The 20,709-nt window shown below is 35.7% G+C and overlaps 3 protein-coding genes and 1 long non-coding RNA gene across 13 annotated transcripts in view; 3 read left to right on the top strand and 1 right to left on the bottom strand.

Annotated features, from left to right (window-relative positions):
- LOC128891940 (ephrin type-A receptor 5) overlaps nucleotides 1–3,598 on the top strand; it is a 29,234-nt gene extending 25,636 nt beyond the window's left edge. The window contains exon 15 of the mRNA XM_054151921.1: nucleotides 2,238–3,598. Coding sequence (XP_054007896.1) covers nucleotides 2,238–2,502 — 265 coding nt within the window. The 3' untranslated portion in view covers nucleotides 2,503–3,598. The remainder of the gene's footprint in view (nucleotides 1–2,237) is intronic.
- A 5,941-nt stretch (nucleotides 3,599–9,539) lies between these two features.
- LOC128891944 (late secretory pathway protein AVL9 homolog) lies at nucleotides 9,540–13,161 on the top strand. The gene is made up of 9 exons (XM_054151941.1): nucleotides 9,540–9,837; nucleotides 10,263–10,460; nucleotides 10,601–10,829; nucleotides 10,933–11,122; nucleotides 11,209–11,740; nucleotides 11,822–11,956; nucleotides 12,042–12,430; nucleotides 12,517–12,605; nucleotides 12,696–13,161. The coding sequence occupies exons 1-9, from the start codon at nucleotides 9,769–9,771 to the stop codon at nucleotides 12,899–12,901; spliced, it is 2,037 nt and encodes a 678-aa protein (XP_054007916.1). The 5' UTR covers nucleotides 9,540–9,768; the 3' UTR covers nucleotides 12,902–13,161.
- A 335-nt stretch (nucleotides 13,162–13,496) lies between these two features.
- On the bottom strand, nucleotides 13,497–16,375 carry LOC128891952 (uncharacterized). The gene is made up of 2 exons (XR_008460978.1): nucleotides 16,235–16,375; nucleotides 13,497–16,170 (listed from the first exon to the last, which is right to left on the bottom strand). It is a non-coding gene; the product is annotated as an uncharacterized LOC128891952 (long non-coding RNA).
- LOC128891942 (serine/threonine-protein kinase tousled-like 2) overlaps nucleotides 16,163–20,709 on the top strand; it is a 38,874-nt gene continuing 34,327 nt past the window's right edge. For 2 of the 10 annotated variants that reach the window (XM_054151932.1, XM_054151924.1), the window contains exon 1: nucleotides 16,163–16,432. In XM_054151932.1, the coding sequence (XP_054007907.1) occupies nucleotides 16,399–16,432 (34 nt within the window). In that variant the 5' untranslated portion in view covers nucleotides 16,163–16,398. Of the gene's footprint in view, nucleotides 17,147–17,218; nucleotides 17,587–18,451; nucleotides 18,784–20,709 lie in introns of those variants that run through there. The other 8 variants (XM_054151931.1, XM_054151930.1, XM_054151929.1 and 5 more) reach the window with 8 other exon arrangements.

Below are 20,709 nucleotides of genomic sequence, written 5' to 3'. Positions count from 1 at the left end.
GAGTATTGCTGCCACGTAGACAGCATTTGCTCTGCTTGTACCCTCTTAGTTCGTATCGCACTGCTTGCTTCGTACGCACCATTATCCATTCACGTATATATCTACGTAAAACGTCCAGCTAATCTCCGAAATCCGTGTGTGAAGAACCGTCAACGTAATCACACCGGCATTAGTGTTCTCATTACCGCCATTACCGACTCTCACTGGCATCACCATCGATCACACCATTCACCAGCAACGATCCAAAATAAATGATCCGAATTTTCGCGACCTAGCCTGGTCTTCTTGGTCACAGTTTCATCGCTTTTGCTAGACATCGATTACAAAATATCTTTGTTAAATGAATAATGAGAAATCTTGGTTTTCGCAACTCTAACGTTTCGTGCATTTCTTGATATATTCATTATTTGTTTTAGAACCATCTCTACTAGTCGTCTTTACTAAACAAATACGTTAAAATGATCTATCGTGTAGTTCGATATATTATACAATTTGCAAATATACGAGTATCATTTATATGTATAAGGAACTTTATATAGAGTCAAAAGGCAAAGAAAAGTAGTAGGGATTGATTATGCGAGACTCTGAGGTGTTGGCCATTATTTATTTCATTTGTTCGCGACTATTAAATTACTTATTTCGCGAATCACACCAAGAATCCAGGTACGGTGGTGGAATATCGTGTGCCCCCGGTCCAAGTGTACATAAAAGATACATATTATCGACCCCCTCTTAGGCTAAGATCCGTTTTTATACTGTACCATACCCGTAAAACACTGAGCAAATGATACCAACCGAGTAACTTCTCCTAGAAATAAGTAGCAGACTTTCGAAACTCGGCTCACACTTATTCGACCCTTAACCAGCAACTCCACTTTAGTCCCTAATTTCATTCCGGCTCCCGGAACGTCTTCTTGTATAGTTGTCAATATCGTGGCACACAAACAACGCTTGTTTTGGCCAGAAAAAGATATTCCTCGTAACTAGATTGCGGATTTCATGCATTTATGACGTATAATAATATAGGAAAATATACGTAATGTATATCGAATATATTCTAGGTGTATAAGTGTTTTAATAATATTATTATTATTTCATTCTGGATAAATGCACATACCGTTTAGTTATTCTTATCGTGTACCTATTATATTAGTTTATATCATAAATGGATAAAGTCGCCAGTCTACTCATAACTGACAGAGGTTAAATTGAAAATTCCAACCACGGTACATAAATCGATCGTTACACTACTGTCTATCATCGATTATAGTATAACAATTTTGATCTCTAGATTCTTCACAGTCTCGTGTGAAGCTCATCTACTCCCCAAGTAAAATAAGGAAGACTTTCCGCGAGCAAAACACTCGCGACATCTCTGTGTGTTTAACCGTTTTTCCAACTAATGGATACACCCCCCGTGTATATAAACGTATCTTGACACCCAAGCTCCTCTTCGTGCGAACCGATCTAAGGCAGATCCTCTATCCATTGTACAAGTACTTTTGGTAATATTTCCAACTGTTCGAGTAATAACGTCCCCGACCTTGAAGCTACCCTTCTTTACATCCCCTGGCACGCAGAAACAACGAAGGCGCTGGCTTTTTCTCGAGATGAAAAATTCGGAACTGTGGGGGAACTCGAGGCACCAGCGTTGTTTCGGTCTGCCCTTATACCAGAGACGGGCAAAGTCTCCATTTCGATCAAATATCTAGTATCGAATGTACGGTTCAATAATCTCGACGAGTAACGAATTCTTGGCTTGTTTAGCTACAAATTTTCATAAACTCCGTAAAATATAACGTTTCTCTGTTTTATGATCAATGTAATCCGTAGCACTAAGGACGTAGGATCGTAGGACGTAGGTCATCAAACTATTATTTAAATATATTTTCAAAGTAACATTCTGTTATTTAAATATTGTTTAATGGTCAAGGTATAGGTAAACCAGCGTATGGAACTGTTGCTCCAACGACTAAAAACTAAAAAACCATCGTTCTCGCAACGTACATTGAACATCAAATACATCGAACAAAAGAAGATGTATACCCGTCTACATTCTCAAAGAGAAACAACCTCGATTTCTCATAAAAATAATATAATTATCCAGAGAATGAATGCCCGTCACTGGGGCCCCCTAGATACCAACGACCTGTAGATCCTTGATCGAGCTTCGGGTCTTCGGTTCGCATATAGTGTCCCATCATCAATCATTCGTCTAACTCTATATTCTCTCCCAGGGGCACCAATCCACTGGCGCCGGACGCGGTGGACTTGACACAGTTGACCTCGGTCGGCGAGTGGCTGGCCTCCATCAAGATGTCACGGTACGCGGACAGCTTCGAGAGGTCCGGGGTAGTCACCCTGGAGGCGGCAGCTCGTGTAACCGTTCAGGAACTGACGGATCTAGGGGTGACGCTGGTGGGACACCAGAAGAAGATCATGAACAGCGTGACGGCGCTCAGAGCGCAAATGTCCGCCACCTCGCAAGGCTTTCTCGTCTAACCGCGCGCCGGCCGGCCGGTCGGTGCGCTTCTCAGAAGAACCTTTTCACGCGGTAGCGATACCGCGAACGAGTCAGGACTCGACGATGACCCGTCGAGCCGACGGATCGGTCCTTTGCGGGGATCACTCGCGCCGATCGCCACCCAGCCAAGGTTCTAGCGAGGGACTTAGATCCTAGCGGCATCCTAGTCACGACGATAGGTGTCCACGGACAGAAATCACCCTTTCCACGTCCACAGAGTCCCCCCTCCCCCAAGCTGCCCGTTAGCCCCGGCTGTCTCGAGGATTCGGGAAACTAGAAGCTTCCTCGAGCTATCCTCGGCCTACCTCGAGACGCTATCGCTCACCGAACGGAAACGTAACGCGTTCAAAGCCAGAATCCTAGGCTGCGCGTGGCGCGGAAACGGTCCGCAACAAAACCGTTTCACGGAAAGTCTCGCTCGATTCATCGAATCGCGAGCGAGCCACCCGCGACACGGGATCAATCCGTAGATAATAGACCCCGGGACGGCCTAAAAATATCGAGTCGGCCGCGTCGACTTTGTCTTTCTCTTCCTAGAAATCGCGTCCCCGCGCGGCTCGATCGCCAGGATCGGCCGAGGGACGATGCAACTGCCACCCGTATAATCACTGCCGTAATCTTTACAACAGCGAAACTCTGCGCGACCACCTCCGACCGAGGGCTATCTATCACATCCTAATATTTCGGATTTGCTGTAGACGTCAGACACGGGTTTCGTTATTTTCCGATATGCGTGAGACGCGTTTAGTTAGTAGAGAATCTTGGGTTTCGCGTGGAAGTTAATGATAATCTAGTGTTGTTGATTGAAAAAACAGTTCATCCTCGTCCAAACTACTACCGAAGCAAGCGAAAACACGTGTCGGACGTTCATAGGAATTCCCAGCCCAAGTCAAACTCTCGAACAAAAGCCTACTCACCGTCGAAACTGTCTAACGCACTGAAACTTGCTCATCGCACCGGCTACACGTACAGAGTCACGCGAAACGTGTCCATAGACATTCCGTTTTCTTTTCTTTTCTTTTCTTTTCTTTTCTTTTTCTTTTTCTTTTCTTTTCTTTTTCTTCTCTTTTCTTTTCTTTTCTTTTCTTTTTCTTTTTCTTTTCTTTTCTTTTTCTTCTCTTTTCTTTTCTTTTCTCTTCTTTTCTTTTCTTTTCTTTTCTTTTCTTTTCTTTTCTTTTCTTTTCTTTTCTTTTAGCAGAGATGTTTGATCGCCGGCCAAATTTATTTAACTGTTCTTTTACAGTGTTCACGATTACTTGTCCGTTGTGTCGAGAAACAAACGGCCTGAAGGCCTAAAGTATCAACGACCGAGTACGCTTGGTCTCGCTTCTTTCCTTGGAAGACCGTACGAGAAAGATTTTATCAAATTTTCACCGCTCATTTCATGACTTACATGTTTACGATTCAAGGATTTATTAGAAAAATTAATCATTGTTGTAAGAATCAAGAGTTTAAGGGCCCAGGAGCCTTCGCCAGCGGCCTAACCGTATCAACTGTAATACACAAGAGGCAAATGGCTGACAATGAGATCCCTTTTTCATCCATAATGAAATTATTTCTGTAAGCATTCCAAAAGGAAATTTCACGTCCAATTTTTATATTAACTTTTCATTATTACATATTTATACTATTTATAAACAGAATTTTCCATTATTTATTAAAAATTACTAATTTTTCTTTAAGACTAATGGTTGAAAGTTTGCTTGATAGGTAATTAAACAATCAAATCGATGAGATAGCTTTCGAGGAATGTTCAACTTTAATTACGATAAACGTTTCGACTCTTCATTTGGACCCTACTTGGTAACAATGTTAACCCTGCTAGTACAATTCAAGCTAATATTAATATACACAAAATTTGTATAGTTGGAAAAACTACGTCACGAGAATAGAACAATTGAAAATTGTTCGTGAAATTGATGTTAACTAAATTCCTGTTAACACAAGCCAAATGTACATCATATTATTGATTTTGTTAATAAATCAGTGTTTAACAATTGTATGAATATGTATTATTGATCTTACTACAACACAAATATGTACTTATATTGCTATTTTCTTTGTTTCTTTGTTTCATACCTAAGCTACACCAACAAAAAGAAAACAAGACTTGTGTAAAACATAGTGCTTAAAAATACTAATGTTAGTTTGAATGTAATTATTGGGTTAACATAATTATTAAACAAGTACCAAAGGAAGACGCAAGACTACACCAGGCTAAATCGCAACTTTCTTACACGCTCTTCGGATCAGGCTAACGGGAATGGGAAAGAAAGGAGAAGTCGAGGGCCAAGCGTACATAATTAGTTGCAAGCCTAATGCCGCGTTTTGTCGCGCACGTACAACGAATATTACTCTATAGCTCTTGTCGATGACACTCGATCGATGCAAAAACACGCGATACACGCATGGATTATTATTGTCGCTATTTTTCCGAAACTGGATGCGAGAAATCCAGCCCTAGAATTTTCGTACGGCGACGAAACCAGGCGAGGACCACAAGTGGATACGATTTCACCTGCCTTCGCGCGATACCTACACTAAATATATTGTACGTGCGAGTCCCCCCCGTGTAGCAGAGGTACCTGTCGATTAAGCGGCCGAAGAGACGCGAGATTTAAATAAATGCGAGAGAATCATGTGCCAATGATGCGCGAGAACGAGAGAAAGCGTGCATGCGAACGAAGGAAAAGGGAAGACGGGGTGCGATCGTCGAATCGCGAGAGACACACCCCTACCCCTGTAGATGTGCGTCAAGGAAAGAAAATACAAGTATATCGAAAGCGAGAGATCGAGACGTCCAGGAAAAATAAAGGTACCGAGAAGAAATTCCTCGAACGTGAACATATCAAGGCGTATCTAAAGCGGGAAGAGAACGAAGCGACAGCTCGAGAAACGAAATGGCGAGAGCCGGTAATAATTGTTCGTTACTGACGCCGCGAATATTGTACAAGCGAGACGTGTATTAGCGATTGCCTGTCAGCGAGTAGTACATTTTTTCCTTTCGACGCAAACGATTGCTCGAAACAGTTTCATCGCGAACGCAACGTTCACGCACCAGCGCAGCGGCGCGATCCATCGTCGACGGCGCGGCACGCCGCGCGGCCGTGGAGACCCAAGCTCGTTTCGTCGCGATGGACGCGACTCTGTATCTTGTTACGCGTTTCGCCGATTTTTTAAAGACTGCCCCCACCCCCCACCCCCACCCCCCGGCCACTGGGCCACCCGGGACACACCCATGTCCGGAGACGAACGCTTCCCGAGCGTGTCCGGCGAGCCACGGGAAATTTTTTTATTCTTAATTTAACGAATTACGCTATAGGACTATGTAGTTGACGGGGTCGACGCCGCGACGAACGAGCGAATCGAGGCGAAGGAGAGTCTCTTAAAGAAAACCGTCGATGAAACGACGGAAAACAAGTTAATTTCGTCCTCCTACGTTCTGTGCGGCGGCGTCGACGCCTCTCGATTAGGAGAATCGTACTCGAGGTCGTTCTGTTTGCATTCGGATAATGCGAACCAAGGTCCTGGGGAGAGCTCGTGTTCGGCGCACGGCGGGAACGAAGCGAGAACGAAACGGAAACGCCGCGCGACGATCCTCGAGATCTTTCAGTTCAGGGGAAAAAAGTGTACCCGGTAAGCTACTTGGACAAAAAATGAAGAAACGGCGACGATTTAAGAAGCAATAAGCGAAATACATGCAAATGCAGATTTTTATATAGAGAATGTTAACAAATTTCAGAAAGATATTAATTATCGATAGCGCTATCTTCCTAAATGTTCGTATTAAAAATGAAAAGTTAACGAGAGAGGGTTAAAAGTTAAAGCGTGCGAGGATGACAAAGTCACGCCGATGCGCGGATTCTCGACCCGAACGAGCTGTTTAAACCTTTAAACAGTTTAAAGTGTCCTGCAGAATTCTCTGGTCAAGAGCGAAATGACAAATGAATTCTGCGGACAGTGTAAACTTGTCAACGAAAGAAGAATGAAACGGGAAGCTCGTTCTGTCAGCAAACCGCGGTAGAGGAAGAAACAACAGAAAAGGTTTTAAGAACTCTTTCAGCTGTAACTATTTGTGTCTAGCGACGAAACCTGCGAGTGCGACCTAAAGTTTTGAGAATGTCGATAGTTTCAGCGGATTTAATATTTAGATTTCATAGATCTCTATCGATATTACACACGATCGTAGGCACGAAACGAGCAGATGATAATTAGTTAGAGCGTAAAGGATATCTTATTAGAGAGACCTTTTCGGATTTTCACCTTTTCGTGTCTTTCGAGTATTCGAACCGCCTCTAGATGGGCCTCTCTCCCTCTTTTCCCCCATTCTCCCATCCCCCTACCCGCTCCTCGGAGTAATCCATTCCGTTTTCTTCAGCTACTTGTTCATTCCTTCACACACCTAGCGACGAGATTCGGAAAACGAGACGTCTTGAATCGAGTTACTCGAGGATTTATTGAAACGTGTCGCGAAACCTTCACGATTGAAAGTCTTGATACTCGTACAGATAAATAGAGAAATAAGTAAAAAGGTGAATGGGAAGTTGAAATTTCGAAACAGTGGTATCGTTGGGAGAAAGAAAGGACCTGTCTCGCTTTAAAAGAAACGTGGACAGCGCAGAGTAATTTTTGTTCAATCGCAGGCCTTACGAAGACTGAATAAAACGTCTGACCTAACGCGAATCGTAATTCCTTCCAAGACTAATCTTTCTTACTCCCGTCGGTACTAGTATAGAATCGTGTACTTACGAACCAAAGAACCAAGCCAACCGAAGGCACATGTGCTCAGATATCGTGTGTGTCAACGCTCGCTAACGTTGGAGCACATGTGCCCCTTCAGTCGCCTTGACTCGCAATGGTCTGTGTGTCGGCTTAAGATAAACGTAAGCAATTCAAAGCATCGAGAGTGTCGCGAGGTTTTGCAAAACAAGGCTTTCAAGATAGTCGAGACTTCCAAGAATTTCCAGCTTGTATTTTAGTTTCAAGACCTAATTTAAGATTCTAATTCTAACCGATTAAAAGAAAACATTCAAAGTCTCACCACTAGACGCTGCAGCTTCTCTTTCTAATGGCGCCTGCCCTACACTTTCAAAGCTTTCGATCGTACTTCGTGTCAATGTATTTATGTTGTCTATGTGCAACACTCTCCCTCTCCCTAACAAACATATGTCGCAAGGGGAGATTTTTGATTTTCGGTAGACGAGGATCTGAGAGAAGGAAGAGCGACAGCGAAACTGTAATTCTAACCAATTGCCTAAAGGTAAACGTAAATCAAAATTTTCCTCGATTCTCACGCGAACGAACCTCTGTTGCTTCTCCGCCCTGTAATTTCTCCTTTTCTTCCAAACGCCATGCCACCCTATTTTTTGTTCTCTCTCTCTCTCTCTCTCTCTCTCTCTCTCTCTCTCTCTCTCTCTCTTTCTCTCTCTATTTAACACCTTCTTACTCGATTAACACGTTTCCTGTACTACTATTTATTAAAAGCAAAGAAAGCCTTATTTATTGTTTAGAGATCTGACTAAATTAAAGTGAACGTTTCTAATTGTCGTAGGTTTATCTATTTACCTTTGCTAAAAATCGTGCGAAAGGGGACGAGAGAAAGATAAAAAATAAACGCGGTTATTTCCTTACCACGGAGTTTCCTCGAAAGAAACTTCTACCTCGTTGTGAAACAAACGATACGTAAATAAGCGAGATCGAAGGAAAGAAAAACTGGAGCACACAACATCATAGATACGATCGTCGAGTCTCTAAGCAGCTATATTATCGATTAGTTAAGAATTTTCTTTTTGCTCTTTTTATTAAGCGACCTACGTGCGCGCGTTGTTTAATTCTGTTCCATTTTTTTCTTTTTCTTTTTGTTTTTTAATTTTCTCTTTCGCCAATTATTGTACCCCTCTTGTCTTACCAGTCTGTTTACAGCGAACTTTGTCAATGTACCTGCTTCGAAAACGAAAAGCAAACAAAATGAAACGGAGAAAAAAGTAAAAAACGTATATGAAAATTCGCGAGAAGATAAAGCACACAGGTACCGTCCCGTATATATTATAAATAGCTCACATCATAACTATCACGTACACGCATCATAATTTATGTATACTCGTCGAACTGAGTTTTCACAAGAATTGGTTCAGCGAATCGCCACCGTGTGTCCTCGATTCATTGTGTATAAAACTACGAAGAAACAAAAATGGAAAAAAAAGCAAAGCGACAAAGCGCAACAGATGCAATAAGAGAGTTAAATGTCGACAAATTTTGGAATGTGTCTAAAAACATTTTTCCTATGGTGTTGTCAAGACGATGTTGAATGTAAATAAGATATAATAAATAATATACCTTATACGATGTAAAAAAAACACATTGGTACTTTGATCTTTTTTTCCTGTCACCAAAGTATAGAACCATATATTCAAAAACAAATTTCATAACAATATTTTGTTTACGTAAAGAAATGCCAATGAAAATATTTCTTTTTTTTCAATTCGCTCCGGGGCCAAAAACATTTTCCTGGCCATACCTGGTCTAAACCATGTGGAAAATCGTGTGTAGACTGACGATATAATAACAGACGACGACAGCGCCGTAACGGAAAGCGCAACAATAGCGAGGCAGCCATATTGCCATACAAATCATCAACATTTCACAGCAACGGAGCTTCGCCATCATTTTTTTAAGCGAAGAAGCAATATTTGCTACTTGCCGACGCAAGGCCCGATTTTCCAATTTCGGCCTTAAAATTTTATAAACAATTAAAGTGTGGAACTAGCGGGTGTCGTGCGCCAAGGTGTAACGAATATTTTTAAACCAGAATTGTTAGAAAATATTGCTAGATGAAAAAATCGTGCTAACCTAATCACCCTGTCCTTGTCTCTACTCCGACTGTTGTATCTCCTTCTCTGTCACAGCATCATTGGAGAGACAAGGATGTATCTATCCTTGTCTGCGAGCTTCCTATTTTTTTCGCAACTGTCGCTAAAGTCAACTCGGAGTTTGCCTCTGGCGACTCTGGCTCCTCTAGGATAGAGTTGATGGCTCATTAGTTGGTAGGTTGGTAGCAGGTTGGTAGTTGGTAGACGTGAATCTAACATGGTGAATCGAAAACGCATATGAATGGTAGTGAATGGCAGTCTGACTGTTCAGAAAAGGAGGTATTTTTACTTGTTTAAAATGAAGGAAATAAATTAATACGGGAATTAATCAATACGCCATATGTGTAAGGTTTACTTCAAATATATTGTGAAAATATGGCAGAATCTGTTGGACCAATACTTCATGTGATTGTAGTTGGATTTCATCACAAAAAAGGATGTCAAGTAAGTTACTGTTATTATTAAATTATTCTACTTTAACCAACTAATAACCTTTCTGTTCTTATGCGTCTGTATCTTTTATTGTATATTTTTCACAACAAAACATTATACAATGCATTAGTAAGTATGTACTAAAAATTTTCACAAACTGAAAATTTATTTTATTATTTAATAACATATTCCTGTCTATGATATACGAAATAGTATTTCAACTAAATATACAGTACTGTATCTACTTACATAGAAATATCTATATAACAGGAAAAGTTAACTGTTAAAGCGTTAAGCATATCGTTCAGAAAAAATGTTCATTCATTGTTGATATCGGTTCAAATAGAATCATACATTTATTTTTATTTGAAGAGATATATATATTTAACTATTTCATTGTATGCAAATAATTTGAATAGTAACTCTTAATATATTAGGTAGAATATTCATTTCCTCCTCTGGTGCCTGATGCTCCAAATGAATGTCCATTAGGATGGAAATACTTGCCAACTCTTGCTTTACCAGATGGATCTCATAATTATGACGAAGACACAGTTTACTTCCATTTACCTAGTCTGAATGATATAAAACGCACGATATATGGTATTTCGTGTTTTAGGCAAATCCCCGTTGAGGTAATTGCAGTTTCGACATAGCATCCTATTTCTCATATATGTATTTCATTTAGAAAGACAGATTTTTATAAAAGTATAATATAATATTTATTTAAAATGTAATGCATCGATGACAGTAGTGCCAATTACTAAAATTTTAGAAATTGAAGAATCGCACATCCGATATAACAAGGGGAACTGTACAAAAATCTGTTTGTGTGTTAAGCACATTACCGTTATATGGTCATATTCAAGTAAAAATGGCATTAATAACACATGCATACTTTGATGAAGGTGATTTCAGTAAAGTGTCGTTACTGGAAGATACTTATCATCATCTTAATTCTTGTATGAGTAGCGAAAGTCAGATACCACCACAAGTCTTTGTTGGTAATTATAAAATAGATGCAAAGTTTTTTGGATACTATAATTTTCTTGTTAGTTTATAATAGTTTGGATAAATATTTGATATAACCAATATTAATATTTATAGGATTATCTGCAAGAGACTTTATTCTGCAATTTCGTCATAAAGTTCTTCTGTTATTTAAACTACTCCTGCTAGAAAAAAAAATAGTGTTCTATCAATCACCTGTTCAACCATTGTGTGCAGCAATATTGACATTATTATCGTTGTATCCGGGTATGATTGAACATGGCTTACAACAAGCTGCTTATGTTAGGTAATGTACAGAGAATTAGATACAGGAAAAGAGATACTTTTTTTTTTTTTTATTATACTAACTATACAATTTATTTTATTTATTAGACCATCTAGACCCATGTCTCCTATTCCATCGTTTGATGACGAAGAAACATCGATAAACAAAGTTGATAACAATGTATCCTCCAGAAATTCTGTTAAAGATAACATATCAGATACACTGAAAGAACATGTTAATGGTAATTCTAATAAAAATTCATTCTGTATAAATGATAATAAATCTGTTGAAACCATGGAAGACAAATTCATAGATGGATTTAGAGATATGACTTTACAAAAGAACAACAATGAAAACGAAAATTTAAATATAAAAGTTATCGAGGTTGAATCTGGGCGAGAATGTACCGAGGCATATGGAGAAGAAAATAATTCTATATATTCTGAGAAACCAAATGACTATGTACACAGAGTACAAAGTGTAACTACCATTACATTAGGTACAACAGATACAGACAATACTCTACCACGTGATACAAGTAACGATGCACTTTCAGACGCACGTTTAACAAATAATATTACTCGAATTGCTCATATAAATCCAGAACTTTGTGGCTTACCTTTAGATCTGTTTACAAAGGTACGAGAATAAAGCCAACTTTACTGTTATTGTAAATATATAAAACTAAACTAACTAAAATAATTTCTGAATTTTCACTAGGGTTATTTATGTTTACCATATCTGTCCTTGCCATATTTGGATCTTTTGGCAGATATTAATGTTAGAGGATACATAGTGGGAGTAACAAATATTTTATTTAAGCAAAAAAAGCAACTTATGGATGTATTAGTAGAGGTAAGTTTGCATTAGAATTTTTGTTTATTATATAAAAAACATCTTTTAAATCAAATGACCAATATCTTTATCATAATATATAAAGGTTGACATTACACGGATAGAAGCAACTGATCCAGAATTGAGAAGGCAACTACATCTAACAACAGAAGATCTGAGATTTGCCGATTACATAGTTAGACATGTAGCAGAGCCTCGTAAAGATATTTTCCTGGATGGTGTGGGATGGGAAGGTGGAGATGAATGGATTAGAACTCAATTTCGTGTCTATTTACTGAGTATGTTGCGAACATCCATGCAACAAGATACTCGTCAGTCTGATCATTACAACTCTGCATTTATTGCTGCTTGGCGTTCCACAAATAACTATAAAATGTGGAGTAGTTCTAATAAACCAGAAATCAATAATATAGAACCTGGCCATCCATTTGCAGGACAATTATCGGTACAAGATATGAAATTGCGGTTATCACAGTAAGTAATATTGCGTAATATATCTATCAAATAAACGGTTATTACTAAGATATAAATGGTAAAAACAAATGATGCATGTATCGCAGTACAATGCAAAATACAGAAAGTGGTAGAAAGTTAAATCAAGCAATGGCATCAACTGGAAGAGCAGTTGCAACAACAGGAAAAGCTGTAGGTAAGCTGATTTACTATACATATATGCATTATATAAAATGTGGAATGCATTTTTTATAATACAATAATGACAATATACTTTATGTACTAGGTGGTGCACTTTCTCAAGCCAAAGGTGCATTCTCTAATTGGTGGAGTACGTTAACTACAGTTCAACCAGCAGAGGAAGGAAAAGGTGACAATCAAACTCCAAATATACATGAAACATTTTCAACTATGACTAATAATACTACTATAAAAGACGAAGAAATAAATGTATCAACAAATAACACGAGTCTAGAAGTTGTTGTAGATTAATGTAGAAAACAGCAAAATTTTAGTCATTAATTACAGTGGCTATAAGAAACTTTTTTAAGACCATATGTAAAAGTGATCCTACACCTATTCATACTTTGTAAGATGCTAATGTATAAAACAAGGAGGTTATGTATAACCGAACAAAATTCAGGTAAGAACAGAAGAAATAGTTGCAAAATGAATAGTATACTTAAATAGCGAGCTTGACCGATGTATTAATGTGATAGTTTTTATTAACATTTTGCATTAATAGGTTATGTGTAATATGTAATAACTTTTTTTATAATTCTTTCGTTGTTCAAACAGAGAGAAATTAATTTTATTTAATTAAATGTAGTTTACTAAAGATATATATCTACTGTTTAATATATATCTTTTATGATTTTATTTGCACAGAAAGATACTCTTAATTGAAAAGTACCTGCATCATTATCTTTTGTATATAGAAATATTGAGAAAATACGTATGTATATCCGAAAATTCCTATCAATTCAAACATTTTCTTTATAATTATTTGAGTATTATTGCAAAACATTCAAATGTACGATTTAAATATAATTTTAAAAATGTTTACTTCTATTGTTTAAAATCGATAATACTTTTAAATGTTTTATACTTATAAAACATCGATGTATTAGCGTGCAGTCTATAATATAAAAATTTCTCTGTGTGACGTAGTTATTCAAAACATGGAATACTAATTTCAATATACCGGAACTTATTGTGGTATACAGATCAGACAAAAATTACAAAAATGTTACTATAATAATAATTTCTTCTTAGAAGAAAATGTTTAAGAAATCTATTACAGTTTCATAACTTCCAAAACAAATGATTGTAATTTGTTATTTGTAATTTATTAGAAACTTAGATTCTATACTTGTAATAAGTATGCAGGTCTATTTATAATATAATAGATTAGTATGTGTTAGTATACAATGAATAATATACTATATTTCATTAAAGTAGGAAATGCATTTTCAAATTATTTTGCTTTCTCGAGAGATACTGAAATTTTTATTTATCTATATATATTTTTTTTTTTTTTTTTTCCTAACAACTCAGATTTATATATTAAATTTAAGAAAATTGGACCGTCATTAATGTGATATTTTCTACAATGCAATAAAAATGCATTACCTACTAGTAGACTTTATTCCACAGTGAAGATTTATTATACAATATATTGATATGAAATATTTAAACGATTAGGAGTTATATGTAGCAATTGTATACATTAATTTATTTTAAAGCATAAGTAAATTAGTAATTGTGATATTTTATTTTTATTCATCGATACTTAAAGAACAAGCTGTAAACACGACATAGTAGTTTCTGCAAAAATGAAAAATAGTTATATTTATTTAAATATTTAAGTATGTGAAACATGTTGATATAAGTCTCACGAGTTATAGGGATTTACACAAAATTCATTGTTATAGGAAATTTCTTAGTGTTTATAGAAACCAGAAATTTATATGATGAAAATTGATTAATTGGTATAACTGTTATAGAGAATCTAAAAAAAGTGTACTAATATTAGTGTTCTAATATCAATTTTTGTATCGATTGCATATCTGTTCTATAATAGTTCTGATATCAATTTATTAGATAATGAAACTCTTTTAATCACGTCTATATGGTATTAGTGAGTAATATAAATTTTTATCAAAATTGCTAGATATATACATTTTTCAATTTCATAAATTCATAAATATACGTACAAATCTACGAGCTCGCCAAATTTTTCATCATATTACACTAATACTATTGTATATGTGTAACAAACTATTTCAGTTTGTAAGAAATCAATAGGTTCTCATTTTTTAGTTCTTTATAACAGTTATTTTATATGTGCAATGGTTCTTTATAAATATTTCACCAAGAAGCTTTATATAACAATGTGAAATAGTTATTTATAGGCAGATTTCAAACACTGATATAAACACAAAATGTTTATATGATAAAATTGTGTTCTACTAGTCATCGTATATGTATTATACATTTTAAGTATGTTACACTGAAATTTGTTTTATAAAGTATGTAGAATAAAACTTACATCTTATTAATTGTTATTTAAGTATGAAACAGGGTTACATAAATGTGGTACATGAAATGCATTTTATATTTAACACAACATTTCTTTATATCTAAGCTTGATTCGTTACATAAATATCATCCATCATAAAATTTTTATTTTGCTGTTTTCCCATATTTAAATTTGTTAACATTAATGAATATTTAATTAATGAAAATTAATAATATAGTTTGAATATGGATGTATGTATAAATATGTTTAACATTTATACATACATACAAACATTTTCTGTGGATTTTGAATTGTAAATGCTATCGTGTTTACATAACATTTGATCAGAAAAGTAAAAAGAAAATAAAGGATTGAGAATGATCTTTACAAGACTTTAATTTTTATTTATACCAAAATCAAAGATGATATTAATTGTTGATACATTTTTGTTACTTACAATTAGTTTGATATACATATTTTCCATGTTTGTAAAGCAAAGGTATGCAAATATTTATATAACAATAGAAGTTATTTATTATTTGCCATATGACTGTGTTACATAATTATAATGGCGCAACTCGTTAGTTTTTATTTCATAAAATGTTAATGTTGTTAAAGGAAAAAAAGTAAACTTTTTTTGTTTTTTTTTTTTTTTTATGGTCTAGAATTTTGTAATAATAAATGACACTATTCGTAACACAAAGTCTATTTTATTATAAACATTAACATTACGTTCATATGTCAAATCAAATCAAATAAAACTAAAATAAACCAAAATAATACTAAAGTTTAATAATGATATTTTATAAATGTATCTATACTATAATGACTATAATGTAACAATTAAAAATATTGTAATCCATTAGAAAAAACGTTAGTGAATCAGAATAAGCCACAAATTAAATAATAATAACGAAAAACATTACCCGGTGGCACTAACCAATGACTGAAATCGTATCCATTACAAGCGAATAGAGTAAGAGAAAACAAACCAATCACAAGAAGGAATGTTCACATTTCGTATTTCACTCTCACTAGACCTCTGCAACATGATTACATATAGTACTGCGTACAGTCGTAGAAAAGAAATTATAGCGGAAACAAGATGATTCGTTATTACGAACTACTTATGCCAAGGTTTTCCTTTTCAAACTGAGCCGTGGCCCTCAACAATGAAAAATCTTATTCTAAACCGTGGCGTAATTGAAAAAAAAAAGATTAAGAACCACTGGTGTACCGTCTGAAAGTATCAAAGCAATAGAATAGAATAGAATAGAATAGAATACGTAAACGAAAAGAAGCACCGTTTCAGTGGGAAGCATGACTGGTCGTCAGGTCGTCAGCCGCCAACCAGCAGCAGCCGATGGGCCGAATAAACATCGTAGTTCACCGATAATAGCCGAAGTCGTAAGGTGGCGAACGAGATTACTGATGCGTGCGAGCAGTGGAACCAAGTGGAACCGTGCAAATGTATAGTGGAAGCGACGTCACTGCCAACGAGAGTACGTACAGAAAGAAAATCGGGTGATTTTATGACGCTGACGGTCCGTTGCTTGTTGGAGTAATTATTTCGTAATAAAGCACAGTGTCGACGAGTGCTGATGCACAGCGTGCGTGTATACGGTAGAAAAGAAAGTGGTGTCGTACAGTATTCGATGGAAAAAATGTAGTATGCGTACTCCCGTGGAGTAGCAAGTACTGCGACTATTACGTGTGTGCCGGCGTTTAGAATATAATATATCCGTACGTTTCGTCGCGTAATCACGGTTTTTCGTCGCAATAGTAAACCAACGAAACGGACACGAAGAGTGAAACAGCGTTGTTTGTGTTTTTACGCTCGGCTACTATTCTCGCGAAGCGTAGCTATGCGAGAAACGGATAAATCGGTAACTGGCGGGCGGCAGCCATTTTCCAGATGAGTTTTTCCCCTTTCTTCCAATAAGCAAAGAGCGGTATGTCGTGAAAGAGAAAGAAAGAGAAAGGTAGATGGCCGGATTGGGGGACAGAGAGAAAGAGACGGATATGAAGAAATGGGAAGAATAGTGGTTATTATGTGTCGCCAAGTACGTTGAACATACGGGGCTCATAGTGATCGGCCACCGAAATTCACAAACGTGCCAGCGTGTAGTTTTTCTAGTTAATGAGCGATTAACCTTGTATTGGCCGGTGCGAAGAAGATAGAATTATCTAGGGAAGTGGCGAACCAGAGACAGACAGTGAGAAAGAGATATATATACATATATATATATATATATTATATATATTATATACATATATATATATATATATATATATTGCACAGACAATACACAGACCCCCCATTGCCGCGCGTTCGGTCATCCGTTCGTAATCACGTATCACGACCGTTCCTGTCTCTGTCATGATGTCAGGCCTAGTTTACGAGTGGCTTGCTCTTTGATTTCAGCAGCCATAAAACAGTGATTCGCAATTTATCCGCGTACGGAAATTCCGATTTATTCTCTGTGATAACCTCAAAAGTCGCGGAACGAATACGACGTTTTCTAGGCGTCATTGAGAAAAAATCGAGGTGAAGCTCTCGTCGATCTAATCGTGCGACGTGAAAACGACTTTGTGTATTGTATCGTGTTTTAAGGCGATTCTTGTGTCTCTGTTACGGCATTTCGCTGCACAACAGGTACACGATCGTGTTTCAAGTGTTTGGTTTGATGCTTCTTCAACTTGCATAAATAACCTTGATCGACGCTTACAACGACGATATATCGTTCTGTCTTCACTCTACCATTTCGTTCGTTTTCCAAGAATTTACAAATTTCTCCTTGGTATTTTTATTGGTTACCCCTATTTATATAAACTTTTGCCATCTCAAATATGCCATCTATAATATCAATTTTTACTTAATCTATCGCTTTTTACTTACAATTAGTGATGTTTGTGTTTTTTCTCTGTAGCCTTGGGGCTAATATGGTAGTCATCTTTTTCACACATTCTTGTTCTTTTATACAAATTAGATTACCGGTCAGCACATTTCCTTTTTAAAGAAAAAACAAAAAGTATACGGTTCTTGCTTTGAGTAAAAGATTGTTTTTAATGTTTAAACTTTAAAGTGTGATTCTGAAATTATACAACATTCAAATATTGCTTTTTACAGATACCAATGATTAAATATGCATACATACATATATTGCACAATTTTTATACACACGCTCCAAAAATTTGTAATTCTATTCAATTTTATTAGGTTAAACAATCATATTTAGTTAAACTATTAAGTAATTTTTTATTTTAAATTGTGCAGATCATTGCTACATTTTAATTGGTATTTTTTATTATTAAAAAAATTTATTTTATGTATTTATTAGAAAGATCACTCTAAATTGTTGCACATGTAAATAGGAGTATTCAATTTAAATGGAAAGGAGCTACACTTGATATAAAGTTAGAAAATAAACTAAAATTAGCTTAAAAAAAGACAACAACAAAATGGATCCAATTTTCTTTAATATTTTATAATTACCATATTTCTTAATCATTCTTTGTAGACGTCTACCTATGGAAGTAACTTATTCAAATATAATAATAAATATGTAAATATACAATCGTTGGAATTTCTTGATACTCTATAATCAAGATAGTGTTGTGAGATCAATAATGAAACAGGTGCTCTCATTGGTGCAATACGATTCAACAAAACTGAGAGTTTCTTTATCGATTACAAGGAGCTCATGAAAAGTGCATCGAGAGTGCATATCTCTGACAAAGACATCTGTGATGTGACATAATTGAACAAGTTGGATATCAGTGTAATAATGTAGTGCCAACTTTGCAGATGGATAAACAGGGATGACTGATAATTGCTGGAACTCTGGTGGTGGTAAGTTTCATAATACTTGTATCGTGCGAATGAACGTTTGTAACTACCATTGTAATGTACATTCTATACTTTAGTTTGTTACAATTGAAAAATATTTAAAATACAAAGTACTACTTTTATTTGTAGTAATTTTAAAGAAGTAGATTAAATATGCTTTTCTTTTTCAAGATTAAAGCTCAGTTATATTACATTATTAATGTGTAAATGTATAACAAATTTAATAATTTTGATAATCTATACTTGTTTATTTAATTTAGGTATCATTTTTGTATTGTAGCAAACGTACATTCTTACTTTCTATCATATATGTAATCAAGTATAAACAGTATAAAGTATTAGTAAGATACGTGTCATAGAGCTTTAAACTATTACCAGACCTAACCCGAGTACAGAATACAGGTGATATTGAACAAAGATATTCACTTAGGAAAACATTGTAAACATAACCCATCGAACTATAAAATACTACTGTGAATTTAATATTGCATGAAAATGATTGTATCGATGATATTCAATTGAAAGTATAACAAATGCAAAATGTAGCGATATAATCTTTTATCTATGAGCATCAACTATAACATTCATTGGTATTTTGTTTAGTTGAGCTAATGTTTTACTTCCTAGCATGATAAAGTAGAATTATTTAAATAATTCCCTTTGTGAAAAAATGTACTTTATTTATTATATGTTTATATAGAGGTTAAACCAATGTAGCTACAACAATTGCTTTTTCAATATTATTTACTGAGATATAAAGTTAAAGGTCTCAGTCAAAATTTATTACAATTATTACAAATATCTTGGAAGTAAATTGGCAAAGAATGACGAAGAAAAGAACATTGGCTATTACATACAAAATCAAATAAATTATTATACTCGGCTCGATATCAAATAATTACAAAACAAATAAAAAAAAAGTAATTTATTTAATTAGGTAACCCTATATTGTTTTCGAAATAACAATATAGGTTTCTTTTTATCTAAAATATAATTACAATTATTTTTGTTAATAATATTTGTTGGAAATTTTCTCGCTTAACATTTACTAGAAAGTTTTAAATGTTAAAGAAGGTTGTACTATGACTCTTCTTATGAATTTTATTCTTTTTCTTTACTAAAAAAAACGGCACAAATTTTTGTTCGTTGTTTACGTAATTTACAATACTAGGTTTTCTATATTTCCCAAAGCAAATGCGTCATAATTGTTTCGAACAGATCAACATGCGTCACGATGATGGATACCGTAATCGGTTACTCCTAGTGAAATGCCTGCCTGCCTTCCTTCCCTTCCTTCCTTCCTTCCTTCCTTCCTTCCTTTCTTCCTTCCTTCCTTCCTTCCTTCCTTCCTTCTTTCCTTCCTTCCTTCCTTCTTTCCTTCCTTCCTTCCTTGCTTCCTTCCTTCCATCCTTTCTTCCAATTGGTTGGCGCCATGTTTTCGTGAAACGGCGAGCGCGAAACATAAATAGAGCATACTTTGAACAATATTACTTTTACCGTTCGTTCGTAGTAGTATCTCGTGTAGATTTGCGTCAATTAAGAAAAACGTAGGAAAGCGTGTCTGTCTTCTATTTATTCTCAAAGACGTAACAGTATGCATAATAAGTACAACTTAACCGTTGATAGTTTAGTGTTAACACGTCAACTAGCACTCATGAAAATGGCCGCGAGGCTATAATTTTATTTCGAGACAATTGGAGACTATTTCATTCAACATCTTCGACAGTACTTATCTTTGAAACCTGGTGAAATTCACAAATTTTATCGAGATTTATTTTATTCGATACCTTAACTTCGAAATTAAGTCTTTCTGTTCCTTAATGCAAACACCGGTCGTTTATATTGTGAGTAATTGAATAGATGCCATTGTGGTCAACATGTTAACTCTTTGCACTGGAAGTCATCCCGTTTCTAGATGTGCAAACAGGA

The sequence above is a fragment of the Hylaeus anthracinus genome, unplaced genomic scaffold, assembly GCF_026225885.1.
Source record: "Hylaeus anthracinus isolate JK02 unplaced genomic scaffold, UHH_iyHylAnth1.0_haploid 12002, whole genome shotgun sequence".
Taxonomy (NCBI): domain Eukaryota; kingdom Metazoa; phylum Arthropoda; class Insecta; order Hymenoptera; family Colletidae; genus Hylaeus; species Hylaeus anthracinus.
The sequence above is the reverse complement of the archived record's forward strand: the minus strand, read 5'-3'. Positions and strand labels throughout refer to the sequence as shown.